This window comes from Balaenoptera physalus, assembly GCF_965194825.1.
Source record: "Balaenoptera physalus genome assembly, chromosome: 15".
Taxonomy (NCBI): domain Eukaryota; kingdom Metazoa; phylum Chordata; class Mammalia; order Artiodactyla; family Balaenopteridae; genus Balaenoptera; species Balaenoptera physalus.
Genome location: NC_138894.1, coordinates 78,809,260 through 78,823,780, shown reverse-complemented (window position 1 = coordinate 78,823,780; position 14,521 = coordinate 78,809,260). Strand labels below are relative to the sequence as shown.

Sequence of the window (14,521 nt, the reverse complement as noted above, 5' to 3'; positions counted from 1 at the left end):
CTGATTTGCCGAGCCCCCTGCACCAGGGGGAGCACGGCAGGAGTGGGCGAGCCGAGAGGCCTTACCAATGCGCAACATGAAGTTGTTGAAGGACTGGTTGTTGATATTGGTGAGCGTGTCTTTCATGGCGAGCGCGAAGTCGGCCAGATCCGCCAGGTGCTGCCAGCGCTCCTTGTCTGACTTCTCCTGCACGAGAAAGCAACCGTGAGCGCCAGGGCCAGCCGGGCGCCTGCCTGCCCTTCACCTGCTAGTGACAGGCCTTGTTCTGCATTTCTTCCCACAGGGGAGCCAGGGACCTCTTTAGCTCTGACCTGTCACTGTGACAGCTCACTTGGGTCCCTCTGGGTCCAGGGCAAGGATGGGCAGAGGTGGTGGGGAAGGCAAATCCTTCCCAGCCCAGCTGCTGTCTGCTATGCATCTGGCAGGGTCATGTCACCACCCTGTCTGAACCTGGCCTTTGAATTTTGTATCGTTGTCCTCATTTTGTTTCTTCAAGTAGACTGTAAGCACTTGAGGGTGATGACCATTCTAGATGTGTTTCTTTAACCTCATCCATAAAGTGGAGATGGCAGTAGGACTTACATTGTACAGCACAGTTGTGAGATAAACTAGGGTAATGTTTTAAGAACAGCCCTTGGGACCAGGGTCCCCACAGTTCATTTCCTCTCCCTCTGGCGCTAAGCACAGCTGGCCTCCCAGGGCTGAGCTAACAGGAGAATAGTCTGTCAGCCAGTGAGCGCTGACGACTTCCCTCTCCTAACAAAACCATTTCCCCAGCCCGGACGTCTTCACTGTTCCATAACTGTGTAGATAGTTTCTGCTCCCTGGTTCTTAGGAAAGTGTAGAGCATTAAGAGGGCATGGCCACAGGCACATGAAAAGATGCTCAACATTGCTAATTATTAGAGAAATGCAAATCAAAACTACCATGAGGTATCACCTCACACCAGTCAGAATGGCCATCATCAAAAAGTCTACAAATAACATGCTGGAGAGGGTGTGGAGGAAAGGGAGCCTCCTGCGCTGCGGGCGGGAATGGAAATTGACACAGCCACTATGGAGGGTCCTCAAAAAGCTAAAAATAGAGCTGCTCTATGAGCCTCCAGTCCTATTCCTAGGCATGTATCTGGAGGAAGCTTTAATTTGAAAAGATACATGTACCCCAATGTTCACTGTAGCGCTATTCACAATGGCCAAGACATGGAAACTAAATGTCCATCAACAGATGAATGGATAAAGAAGATGTGGTACATATATACAATGGAATATTAGCCATAAAAGAGTGAAATAATGCCATTTGCAGCAACATGAATGGACCTAGAGATTACCATGCTAAGTGAAGTAAGCCAGGAAGACAAATACCATATGATATCACTTATATGTGGAAGCTATATGATACAAATCAACTTATCTATGAAACAGAAACAGGCTCATGGATGTAGAGAGCAGACTTGTGGTTGCCAAGGAGGGTGGGGGTGGGGGAGGGAGGGACTGGGAGTTTGGGATTAGCAGATACCAACGATTATATAGAGAATGGTTAAACAAGGTCCTACTGTAAAGCACAGAGAACTATATTCAATATCCTGTAATAAACCATAATGGAAAAGAATATGAAAAAGAATGTATGTATATGTGTGTAACAATCATTTTGCTGTATGGTAGAAATTAACATTGTAAATCAACTATACTTCAATAAAATAAATTAAAAAAAAAATAGAGGGTATGGCCACAGTTACATAAACCATCTCATGCCCGGCCTAAGCTGTGGGACAGTGGGGGGCCATGTGTGTTCCCCTCTCTCTGCTTATTAAACTCGTAAACCTGGTTTTATATTTGCACCACGTGGTGTTAGTGGGTGTGTGTCTGTGACCCCTTTGCACAACAGTACTCAATGGCAGCTACTTTTATTATGACGTGGTTTCCCACGTGCTACGTGTAGGCTGCCTCTCTCTTGCCCCATCTCTTCTAGACATTGAGCTGGTTAGCTACCTTGTTGGAGCTGGTAAAGCCGTTGGTGTTGACATCTGGGGTGACTCCTGAAGCTGCCATGTAGGTGCTGCCAATAGTTTTGATCTTGGTGATGACCCGAAACTTGGGATTGTCCAGGAGCTGAGGCCAGTAGTAAGGAAGAGAGAACTGTCAGCAGTCAAGGGAGAGAATGAGCCACAACTAAATGACAGATTTGCCCGTTTACAACAAGCCCACGAGACAGCTAAGATGTCTTCCTATAACAGCGTCATTCAGCCGACATCTGCCACATGATCCTGGGCCAACGTCCTGATATTCTGCGCCTCAGTTTCTACCACCTTAACACTGGGATTAAAGTGCCAGTCTCCTAGGGTGGGTGAGCATCTATGTAAAAGCATTTCCCCTGGTATACAAGTTACCTGATAAATGTCTACTGAATCTGAATTTGAGGGTAGGAGGAATCAGAGGGGCCTCAGGATCCTGTTTTGGCCAGACCTTCTGTGAACTTGTAGGTGATTTCCCAGGCTCTCACCTGGACCCAACATCTTCAGATGGCTGCAGAAGCCCCTCCGTTATGCGGAGGGGCTTTTATGGGGAAACACAGCAGCCAGAGTAACTCTCTAACTTCTCTCGGACTTCTGCAGTCTTTCCTGGGCTGCAATCTGGAAGAGCTGGCTCTGTGGCAGGAGAAGGGGGGCGCAGGATGGTCACTCACAGAGTCAAAATCTGAGATGATCTCATTGAGGAAGCGCAGACACTCAATGCCACCGTTATTGATGCTCTCCTCTGTGTAGAAGTCAGCAAAGTTGGGCAGGGAGGCAAACATGACTCCAATCTCATCATAAGACTGACTGTAGAGCTCCTAAAAAGAGGCGGGGCCAAAGTGCTCAAAAAAGTCTAAGTGAATAATGTGCTATAGCAATGAATCTGTCTTCCATACCCATGACATGTGCACTCAGCTTTTTGGACACACACGTCTCCCAGACTATCCCAACTTTGAATTATTAGAAGGTAGCTCATCACAACATTTAATAACTAAAAAAGAGCTTCACTAGTCCCTGCAACAGCTCCAGCTCTGAGAAGAGGGTGGGGTGGAGCTGGGAAGTGAGGCATGAGAACCAGCCTGAGATGATCACAGTCGACAGAAAGGTGGGCTCCACCAAGGCCTTGGCTTCTGAAATGGGCCTCCCAGAGGTGTGTGGCCCATGGAAGCAATGTCTATGGCAGTGCCCTTTACCAAAAGCCTGTGAAATTCTTCTTTTGCTTCTAGTATTGTGGTGCTGGGTAGGTCCAGCCCTACCTGGGCCCCCAGGCCATGTCATAAGAAGACAGAAAGCCAGAAGATGACACACAGGCTCGTGGCTCCAGCACAGGGCCACCCCTCACCTCGTCTCTCTTCTTGGACCCCAGAAAATGGCGTGCCACGTGCTCAGGCAACATGTTAGTGACCAAGGCCTCGTTCCAGCGTCTCATTTCATAGACACGTTCCTTCTGGTCGTGGACCTCAATCTTCCATAAGAACAGTGTCCGTGCCAGCTTCTCCACCTACGGACACAGACATAGGTAAGGTGTGAGCTCTAAGCTGGCCATCTGAGGGAATTCCCTCCTGGCCCAGTGGTTAGGTCTCGGTGCTTTCACTGCCGTGTCCCGGGTTCAATCCCTGGTTGGGGAACTAAGATCCCACAAGCTGTTCAGCACAGCCCAAAAAAAAAAAGAAAAGAAAAGAAAGAAAAAGCTGGCCATTTGATGGGAAGATGAAAAATGGGAACTTGATAAGTTCCAACATGGAAAAACTGAAAGGAAAACGGCTAGATGGCAAGGGAAATGAGACCCAGAAAGATTCACCTCATCAAAAAGGCCACCCTACAGGTGCAGTGAGGATCCCAGCCCCTGTGGTTACAGGAGGATGTGAGAGGTATTCTGGATGTGTGGGGCGTCCTGGGACCTAATTTTAGCTACAGGTCTGCCCTGTGGGTGGTGGCAGCAGTGGGATCTCCTAACCCAGGGAGGAGTCGTCCCCATTTCCAGCAGGCTCCATTTGGTCAAGAAGTGGCTGGGGATGGCTGTAGTTCCCCGACAAGCCACTGGGTGGCACCTGAGTTAACAGGGAAGTAAGTCCCTCACGAGGGTACTTCGTTCCCTCTCTTCCTCTTTTTCTTTTTAACCAAACAAAAACTTCATCAGCTTCTTTCCCTTTATTTTCCGGCTCCGTAGTCAGCGTGTTAGTGACCCCCAGAGCCAGCGTGAGTGGAGATCCCTGAGCCCCTGGCCTAGGGAATAGAGATTTTATCCAGGCTTTTGTGCCCCTCCCCCAGGCTTCCTTCAGTTTCCCGCAGGAGGTCAGAAGGAAGAGGTGAGAACTGTTGCTCCTGTACTACTGAGGAAGAAACCAGAAACTGGCAGAGGTGGTGGCCTGACCAGGGTCACATGCCATGTGGGGTAAGGGAACCAGCATTCCCCAGGAGCTTGGGTTCCTAGGTCCTGGGGCTGCTTCTCCAGAGGCCCCGACAGGTCCGCGCAGAAGAGTAGGGTGTGCAGGCACTCACGTGGCGGGAGAAGTAGTAAAAGCTCAGCATCATGACAAAGATCATCACCGTCATGGAGCATTTAGAAGGCACCAGGGGCAGCCTGTAGGGCCAAGAGTAATTCAGCTGAAGGGCACCGTGCTGCCCTCTGACAAGGGAGTTTTATTCCCTCTAATCTGGCTGTGCTGTTTCCTGTCACCCAGAAACTTTTCTCAGCAGCTTAATCGCCTTCGCATCAAGTCCAGATGCCCACTGGGCAGTAAAGCTTTCTGAAATCATTGGGGTTTTGTCTTAACAGCCAACCAACTCCTGGCTCCTCCCGGCTGCACTTGGAATCCACATCAGGCCTTCGGGGATGCTCCCCAGATGTTGAATAAACACTGCATCACCTGACTGATCACAGAGGTAGCTGCAACCATCTAGGAATCTGGAGACGGGAGAGACTAACATCTCAGTGATGGGATGAGGGCACAGTTCCACCATGCTTTTGTATAACTGTCAGCCATATTTTTGTGTGGAGCTGTACATCATTTCCATTACTGTACAGTATTCTATTATATGAATATACCACGATTTATATATCTGTTCATTGTGGATGTCATTTGGGTCATTCTCATTTGTTTTGGATGTTTGTAGGTGTGTGTGGCTATTATAAACAGTGCAACTGTGGACATTCTTGTACATGTATCCTGGGACATATATATGTGCATTCGTTTCTCTAAGGTGTACACGTAGCTGTGGAATTGCTGGGTCATAGGTCTATTTTCAACTGTACTAATTAACTCCAAATTGTTTTCTAAAATGGTTGTACCAGTTTATACTCCCACCAGGAATGTATGCGTTACCATTATTATACATGATGTGATCAGACTTCTTAATTTTCGCCAAACTGGTAGGGATGTGATGGTCTTTCACAGTGGTCTTAATTTGCATGACCTCGGTTACCTGAATGCCTTTCATTTATTAGTGCCCATTTAGATTTCTTCTTTTGTGAAACGCTCTTCAAGTCTTCTACCCACCTTCTGTTAGGTAATCTTTTTTTTTTTTTTTTAAACTTACTTAGAAGTCTAGTCAAGTCACTGAATCATACAATTCTAAAACTTTAGAGCTAGAAGGGACCTTGAAGAACTTCTAGTCTGATATCCTCTTCAAGAGATGAAAACTGAGACTCAGGAAAAGTGGCCTGCCTGAGGCCCCACAGAGAAGCACTGCGGCAGGGTTAGGAATCCAGGTCTCCTAGTTTGCATGCAACAGTGTTCCTTCCTCCTCCTGTTTCTGCTGTCTGTTCTGCCGGCCGGTAAGTGCAGCTATCTTCCATCTGGCTGCTCCTCTTTTCACCTCAGCCCAGCCGGCTCTTTATCCCACCCTCTAAACCACGCTGCTCGCCAGGCCTCGCTCTCTTTGACTCAGGAGAGGCCAGCGTGGCCAGATTAGCACTAAAATCTGCTGCAGTCTCCTACAGAAACACACACTCGCTTCTCCGGCTTGAATATCCCACGTCACGTGCCTCTGGAAGGATGAGACCATGGGGCTTTGGCCTGTTGTATTCCCTGCCTCTAGAAGAAAGGGGCTGAAAACACAGACCAGGACGGGAAAGCGGTCACCCTTACCTGTCAGTGCCATTGAGCCCAGGGCTGGAAAGTACCTGCATCTTCTCTAAGGCCACCATCGGAAAGCTGTTGGGACAGATAATAGCACACTCAGGCCCCATCGGGTACAAGAGACTGGTGCCCAGCCAGACACTGAGGTGACCCAGGTCTTCAACTCCTCAAGAAGGGGAAGGATGTGTCCTGGGATCACAGCCAACCAGTGGCCCGTCTGTGAGAAACCAAACCCTGATTCCCATACAAGCCGTGGATGAGCCCTAGAGACAGACGGCCAGCTCAGTGCAGACCCACGACCTTGAAACGGGGCCTGGGGGGTGGGAGGAAGGAGACTGCAGATCCCCAAACAGGCTTCATCTTACTCGTGTTCCTGGAAGCGTCTGCGGTCGTATTCATCAAAGATGGGGCGCCAGGCGTAGATGTTGATGACGGCCACAGCCCCTGCGATGAGCAGCATGAGTGTCAGCTTGACCATGTGGCTGACCTGCACCAGCATGATGGTGGCGATGAGGGACAGCACAGCGACATAGTTGTAATACTTGGGGTTCTCCACGCAGCCGTCCTCTATCTGCACCACTGAGGTGCTGTTGGTAGGTCCCATGTAGTACTGGAGACAGCTAAGCTGGAGGCCAGGACCGTAGGGGAGAGCGTGGGGTGCAAGGGGACAGCAGACACTGGTCAGAGAAGGCGGGGCTGTGGCACCTGCCACTTCCCACGGCTCCCTCAGAAACACCGAGAAAGAAGAAAAATTTACCAGGGGACAGTAATACAGAAGTCAGTTAATTCCTGCTAAGAGCTTTACCATCATCTCCTCTGAGGATCATGAAAATTCTCTGACTATTTTAGTGCTGCCACCATCATAGGGAAAATTCGGAGAGGCCGCCCTTGCCCAAAGTGGTGCAATTAGCAAGCAGCAAAGCCAGAACCAGGAGTCCGCGCGTTAGGTTTCAAACCCAACGTGCACTTGCCCACAGCACTCTGTTGCTTCCAGAGGGGCCGTGAGCCAGCCAGGCGGCCCCACATGGCTTCACTGCAATGGCAGCCAGACTCCACTCAGACCCTTCATTTCTGGAGTCTGGTCGCTGGTCCCACTACTGGGCAGATGCGGTCAATGGAAAGTGCATCCATAAACCGAATCAAACCTACTTTTCTTCATTTTCACCCACTGGCGCTTGTCTGGCTTTGGGGAGGCTCTCAGCATGTGAGTCTAGCACGTGGAAAGTTTCACACCTCCCTAGTTTTTCTCCCCTCCACAGGACTTCCAGACGTCCTGCCAGTGTCCATGACCCTGTCAAACAGTGGCCCCCAGACCTCGGCACCAGGCTCCAGGGGGGTGTCCTGACACGCAAGGGGCCCAAGCCTTTTCTTCCCTGCCCTGTGGCCACCAGCAACCCCTGGGCGTGTCAGGTTCTGGAGCTCCTAACTCCATTCCTGTTGGACTTTGGATCAATTGGCCCTAGGGCTTCTCAGGTACACTACTACCAGAATAAGTCTCCATGTTGACTTTTCTCCCATGCTTCAATTGTTAAAGATAATAAAGCAAATAATATAACATTATATTTGCAAAAAGCAGGACTCTAAGAGAGTGTACCTAGTACAGTACTACCAACATTGGAGGGAGCTGGGAGGCCTGACCAGAGAGCACCGGTGACAGCTCCAAGTGCCCAGTGCTCAGGAACTGGCTGGTGGCTTCCCTCTGCCATCCCTCCTCCCCAAGAAAGCCGCTGCTGCCCCCTCACGGGACCCGCATGAACTGAGGGCAGCAGAGCAGAGGATTTTGTCTACCGCTAGCCATCTGGGCGCAGTGAAACTGCCGTCCCAGTGACCCACCTCTGGAAGGTGCGGCCTTGTTCAAATGGATGAAGGCCAAACAGGAGCGCTCCTCTGGTGGAGCCGGTTTACCTCCCTCGTCCTGATGGACGCCTGATGCTAGCCCCACTGCAGGGAATACTTAAGATACACAGAAAGCCTAGGAGTACTGGGGCCCCTGAACAGTGAGACACGGAGAGAGAAAACACAGGACGGGGATTTAGAACTGCTTCAATTCTCCACTCTGTTACTTACTGGCGCTGTGTGACCTAAAACAAGTGATTTAACCTCTCTGAGCATCATATTTTCACATGAAACTACAGATGATACCAACCTCTCGGGATTGGTATAGAGATTAAATGAGACAACGTATGTAAACCACCCAGAAAGGAGCTGGTGGCTGGCGCTGGGCTCCTGGACCCGGGGAGAGTGAGGAACTGGGCAAGACAAGGCAGTCTCAGAGGCATCCTGGGGAGAAGACCCCGCCGTTTGGCCAGGATGATCGTTTAGGAACCTAAGTGCCACTCCAAACCTGTGTCTATTGGGGGTGGGGAAATGGGCTGGCAACTGCTCATGCAGGCTAATCCAGAAGCCTCCTCTGAGAGTGGGCGTCCCTTCAACAGGACAGCAGGGGCTCACCATGTCCACGACGTTCGCCATGACCAGAATGAAGATGGCCAGCATGGCCCAGGTGTTCCTGGCCCAGCGCGTCCGGTCGATCCAAGTTGAGAAGGCCACGATCTTCTTAGGAAAGGCCTAGAAGGATGGAATTTCCAGGGCCTTGTGTCTTGACAGCCTTCCCCCCTGTAAACATGACTGCTAACCACTCTGCTTGCCCCCATACTTCCCAGGAACCTGGAAAGTAGTGCCGCGTTTGTGCGTCAACCAAAGCCTGGCTGCGGCAGAACTGAGAAGGCGTGCGGATCCCGGCTCTGTCTGTCAGTCCTGCTCGATGTGCAGGTGACACACCATGGCTGCCAGATATCAGAGCCCTTCCCAGAGCTGCTCGGCGACCGGCCTGAGCCTGTGGGCAGCACCACCAGCAGCAGTCCACTCACTGTCTCTGGGCGGCAAAGCCACGTTAGGGGAGAATTTTCAGGGCCGGCCGTCTTTGCCTGGCTACTCCTGCTTTCCCTGGGTCAGTGTACCTAAATCCCCCAAGTTACTCACAAGCCACCTGCCAGATTAATTTTCCTAAAATGCTGCTTTTCCCTTTTTTTTTCTGATCAAAAACTCTGCCTGGCACCCAGTGCTTATAGGTGAAAGTCTCAATCCCTGCATGTGGCTTTCAGGGTCCTTCACAACTGGAGCCATTCCACCTTCTAGCTGGGCCTCCACTGCTTTTCTACACAGGTTCCCATTTACGTAGACTCTGGCTCACTCACCCACGTGCGCCCCGCGGCCTGGCCCAAAGTGGGTGCAGGGCCGATGATGAAGAAGTGTGTAATGAATGCATGGATAAGTGCCTGAGCCACCCCAGCGGAAGTCCTCTACTTGTCAGGATCTGACAGGACACAACTCCATCAATACCCACTTTCACAGGGAGTGATGCTCACTTCCAGACGGCTCTGAGCCAAAAGGAAAAGTGCTTCTTACCCGAGGAAAGATGGCAGCCAGCGAGCAGACGGTCAGGAGCAGGAGCAGGACCTCGCCAATCACAAAGGTCACGTAGTTTGTCATCAGCCTGTAAGAGAGAGGAAACAACTCGGGAGAGGACCAGAGGGAGCAGTGGGCTGGGTCAGGGGCCGGAGAGGAAAGGAAGGGAGGCAGAGGGCAGGCCCCCTAAGCAAGGCACAAGCCTCTACCCGAAAAGTTCCACGTGATGCCAGGGAGGTGCTGCCGGCTGTGTGCAGGGCCTGGGGACGTGGGACCCCCCCCCCCCAGCTGTAACTGTTCTTTGGGACATTTCTTAAAGAAGGACAGACTCACAGATGCCCTGGGCAGAGCCTAGTAAAACCGGGGAAGGGATTCTTAGGAACAAGCATTCTGCCGTGTCGCAATGATGAAAGGGGAGAGCGCAGAACAGAGCCGCTTATTGCCGAGGGCTGCTGAGGGTTACAGCGTTCACCGCTGTATCCCTAGACCTTAGCCCCAGGCACAAAGTAGGCAGCAACTATTTGTGAAGTGAATGAATGAATTTGGTCCTCACAACAATTCTGAGTTAGTGAGGGCAGGTTTTATTATCTTCAGATCATCATCATCATCATCTTTCACTTTACAGATGAATAAACTGATGCTCCAGGAACCCTTAGTGACGTGCCCAAGGCCACAGAAGAAATAAGTGAGCAAGCCGAGTCCAGAACCTAGGACCTTGTGACCAGTCCAAGCCTCTTTAAGTTCCCCAAACTGTGATCAGAAGAGGGCTCCACACCCCCTCCTTTCTGGCGGGGAATCCCTGAGCTGGAGGGAGAGGCTGATCGGCCTCGGGGAGAAACGGAGGGAGGGAGGGAGGGGGCAGCTGTCCTTCAGCTGGGCTTCAGCAGATGGGGCAAGGATTCCAGAACACCCTGCCTTGCCCCAGAGGACCTGCTGCTGCGAGAGAGACCAGTCTGCACCCAGAGCCTGAAATCTGTCTTTTATAACAAGAGCCAAGAAAGGGAGCCGACGGGCCGTGGTGACCGAGATTGAGGAGCGTCCCCATCCTGTCTCCTTGTCCCAGAGCCACTCAGACCCATCCAGCCAAGGTCTCCATCCCCCCGGACCCTTCCTCCCTCAGTTTTCTCAACCCTGGTGTGACCCCCACTTTGACGCTAGTGCTATTCTAGGACCCAGGAGCAGAGAGAAGGAAGGGGGTCCAGGACGCAGTCCCAGCATTCCCAGGGGCTGCTCTGGGGGATGGGGGGCAAGGAACAGAGCCTGCGCCCCTGCGTCAGGCTCCAGCTGAGGCCCACACCCCGCAGGCCTCTGGCCTCGGAAGCGCGTCACCTTCCGCCCTCCCCTGGCTGTCAGGGCCTGCCCTGCCCCTCCCTCACCAGGGGTCGATGAGAATCTCAACCAGGGCCGTACAGAGCAGGACGACGCAGGAGCAGCTGAAGGCGGCCCCGCTCTGCTTCTCCTTCTCCACCGAGTAGCGGGTTTCCATCTCGCGGTCCATGAACCGCATGGACAGGAGGAAGGTGTTTCTCTTCTTCACTCTGCAGTGCAAACAAGCCCTATGAGACGCAAACGTCACATCTGTCTCTGCCTGCCAGGAAGGGGCCGTATTCAAGATGACTGACTTCCTGGACCCCCCCGCTGGGGCCAGACAAGGCACGTGCCACGGGCAAGGGGCCAGCTGCCTGAGGGGCCACTTACACCTGGGCAGACTCCCGCTCCAGCAGGGCCTCGTTGAGCAGCTGGTTGAGCTCGTGCTCGTCCTCGGAGGCGTCCACCACGCGATCGGCCAGGTCCTGAAGCCGCAGCCTCCGGCGAGGGTTGGGGAATGAGGGGTTGTCAGCCTGCAAGGCAGTGTGGCAGAGTTGGGGGGCAGGTGGGATGGAGGGGGGAGAAGCTGGGGAAAGACAGGGTGGTGTTGGGGGAAGGGGAACTAAAGGGATCACACGAGCACCAGCCCCTTGACTCTCAAGATCACTTCTCGGGAAAAGTCTTCCCAGTGCCCTCGCGTGGCTCCGTCCCGCTTGGGTGTGGACCCAAAGCCACAGTCCTTCCTGGCTGCCCCGGGACTCCAGGTCCCAGGCCCTGTGGCCCCTAACAGAAGCTCTGCAGTGATCGCTCACTAATGGCAGCGTGGGGAGCAGCCGCCGGGGGCCCGAGTGGGAGACCTGGAATTTGAGATTGCTGCTGGGTCAGCGCGGTCCTGGCACCTCCTGCTACAAGGATGGGGGTGTCACACAGCCATACCCTTCGGCATCCTTGGGGATGTAAAAGACCCCCAACCCTACGCTTAAGGGCGCTCTTAAAGGAGCTCAGATCTGGCTCATTTGGGGGAGGAAGACCTGAGGGGGAAAGCTATGGAGAGAAAATAACATCCTTATTGCTAGTGGGGTGGTAGGACTGGGGTACCCCCTACCATTTTTACTCCTGGTCACAAAGGAAAAGCCTCCGCTCCAAACACATGAATCCAGACTATGATTACACAGCCATCAGCCCAACTGGGATGGGCTGATTAGAGCTGTCTGAATGGGTCTAAGAGTGTATCTGGAAGCCAGAATCAAGATACCCCGGGCTTAAGCTCAGGCGTGCCGCTGGTTGAGTCTGACCCCGTATAATCCATGTCCCCCCAGCCCCAGTTTTCTTCTCTGTAGCACGATGTGGATGTTCTGTTCCAGCACCAGAACCTCCGTCCCTGAAGCATATCGGGAGCAGTGCGACACTGGCTAATTGTGAGGACAGAAAGAAATCACAGGCTGCTAAGCCTCTGGTCCTTCTTGTTAGTGAGTTACACTGAGTCTGTATTAACACTTTCGATCAAGAAACTCACTAGGGAAAAGTTACTGAGTGCTGTGGTGCTCAAGGAAAACCCAGTTTATCTTCAGCCCTCTCCCCTCTTGTCTTCCAGCACCTGATCTACAGGCACGGGGCGCTTCTGTCTCCCCTGCAGCGAGACTAGCGGTGTGGCCGACCAGCTCGCGGCAGCCTCCGCGAGGCCGAGACCCGTCTCAGCACTGGCCTCTGTCGGTGGATATACTCAGGAAGCTCTTTAGTAATGGACGGATCCTGGACGCTCTCCCAAGGTGCACCCCATCCTCAGGGGGCCAGCCTGTTCATTCCTCTGGAAACCCCTCATCTGTGCACAGGACTTGTGGGGTTTGGACTTAGCCAGAGAGGTGAGCCCAGCCCTTTAGTGTCACTTCTGAAACAGCCCTGGATCCTAGAGAAATTTCCGTGGGTGTCCTCACTGCCCTCAGAGCTATAGGATTCTGGGACATGGGAGCCAGACAAGGCCTCGGAGGTGAGCACCTCTTCTGACCTCAGCCACCTCCACCCCATGTAACTGACGAGGAGACGGTGAGGCCAGGGGGCGGGGCGGTGACCAGCCCAAGTTACAGCCACCACAGACAGAGGCCAGGCTAGGGGCCAGGCCACCCCGGGCCTCGCCCCGCACGTACCTGGGCATCGGGCTCCTCGGGCCCCTCGGACGTGGAGCCGCTGGTGTGGATGCTCCCGTCGGGCTCCTTGGTCTCAATGAGCGCAGGGGAGCCAGGCTTCGAGGAAGGTGGCGCTCCGTTCGGCAGAGCCTGCAGCAGAAGGGAGTGGCCATCAGGAGCCCCCAGACACTGCTAGATGCCCACCCAGCGTGGGGTTGGTCTACTCTCAGTCTGGAATCTTCCCACAGGAGTTCAGAGGCCTTGTGACCTTAGAAATCTCACTATTCAGTTCCTTCTCTAGACCATCAATTTTAAAACGCTGTAATTTTCTAGTATCCATTTCTAGTATTAAAACTTTTCTAAGCAGAGAAAGACCCTATTGTTCCAACTCCTATTTTTAAAACAGTAACTCAGTGACACAGTGATTCACAGAGATCTTTTCTGGGGTCGGGCCCTGTCAAATGCCTTCCAAAAGTCTGAATAAATTCCATAAACCAATTTCCCTAATGATTATTTAATTTACTCCGTCAAGGAAAAATACTACTCTATACAGGGAAACAGTTCATTCATTCATTTACCAAGCATTTACTGGGTACCTACTGTGTGACAGGAACTGTTTTAACTCCTGGGGACACAGAACGTCCTAACCTCAGAGCCCACCTTCGAGTGAGTACGGGCGGACATCAGCGAAGTAAAGAAGTAAATGATTACAGAAGGTCAGAGAGCAGTGCTCTGGAGGGGTGGAGTAGGCAAGGGACAGAGGCATTGCTGGGGAGTGTGACTGTAAGGGGGGCAGGAGAGGTGTCACCGTGAAGATGGCATTTCCGTGAAGACCTGGAGCACACCACGCGGCTCTCAGGCACGGGTTCCAGCAGGCGGAAGCCCGGGGCGGGCTGGAGGCCCGGGGTATCTGAGCAGCAGCCAGAAGGGCGGCGCTGCCCGCGCCCAGCGAGTGAAAGGGGTGGGGCGGTGAGGACCTGCTGGATGGGGTTCCTGACCTCAGGGGACTTTGGCTCTTCCTCTGAGTGAGATGGGGACCAAAGGAGGGTGTTGAGCGGGTGGGGCGGGGTGTGTGTGTGTGTGTGTGTGACATGATTTCACCTAACATCCCAGCAGGATCACTCTGGCTGCTGTGTGGAGACAGAGGGGGGCGGAGCAGGGCGACAGATTGGGAGACCACTGCGCTGACCCAGGCATGAGGTGGCTCGGACGGGACGGCGGCTGCCAGGGTGTGAGGAGAGCGGGGCTAGAGCTACAGCTTGCAGGAAGGGGCTCATGGATTGTAGAGGGGGGTCAGGATGTCTCCAAAGGTTTGGGGCTGAGTAGTTAAAAGAACGGAGTTGCCACTGATTGAGACGGGGAAGACTGAGGAAGAGTGGGCTTTAGCGTGGAGAGAAGATCAGGAGCTCAGCTTTGGACCTGTCATATACACAGATGGAGATGCACACGTGGCTGTAAGTTTAGTGCAGCGATGCCGGTTGGGGCTGAGATCTCAATTTGGGAGTTGTCGGAGATGGCATTTAAAACAACTGAATGAGACTAACAGCAAGGTTAGTATAGATGGGAGATGTCTTTTTAACACTTTGGAA

The 14,521-nt window shown here is 52.8% G+C and overlaps 1 protein-coding gene across 6 annotated transcripts in view; it reads right to left on the bottom strand.

Annotated features, from left to right (window-relative positions):
- ADCY3 (adenylate cyclase 3) overlaps positions 1 to 14,521 on the bottom strand; it is a gene marked incomplete at its 3' end in the record, with an annotated part of 89,809 nt that overhangs the window by 1,472 nt on the left and 73,816 nt on the right. For 4 of the 6 annotated variants that reach the window (XM_082427441.1, XM_082427439.1, XM_082427440.1 and 1 more), the window contains exons 9-20: positions 12,954 to 13,082; positions 11,200 to 11,342; positions 10,878 to 11,039; positions 9,502 to 9,589; positions 8,545 to 8,661; positions 6,459 to 6,718; positions 6,103 to 6,168; positions 4,514 to 4,595; positions 3,354 to 3,512; positions 2,683 to 2,829; positions 1,989 to 2,108; positions 66 to 186 (exon numbers count right to left, since the gene is read on the bottom strand). In XM_082427441.1, the coding sequence (XP_082283567.1) occupies positions 66 to 186; positions 1,989 to 2,108; positions 2,683 to 2,829; positions 3,354 to 3,512; positions 4,514 to 4,595; positions 6,103 to 6,168; positions 6,459 to 6,718; positions 8,545 to 8,661; positions 9,502 to 9,589; positions 10,878 to 11,039; positions 11,200 to 11,342; positions 12,954 to 13,082 (1,594 nt within the window). Of the gene's footprint in view, positions 1 to 65; positions 187 to 1,987; positions 2,109 to 2,386; positions 2,553 to 2,682; positions 2,830 to 3,353; positions 3,513 to 4,513; positions 4,596 to 6,102; positions 6,169 to 6,458; positions 6,719 to 8,544; positions 8,662 to 9,501; positions 9,590 to 10,877; positions 11,040 to 11,199; positions 11,343 to 12,953; positions 13,083 to 14,521 lie in introns of those variants that run through there. The other 2 variants (XM_082427442.1, XR_014254219.1) reach the window with 2 other exon arrangements.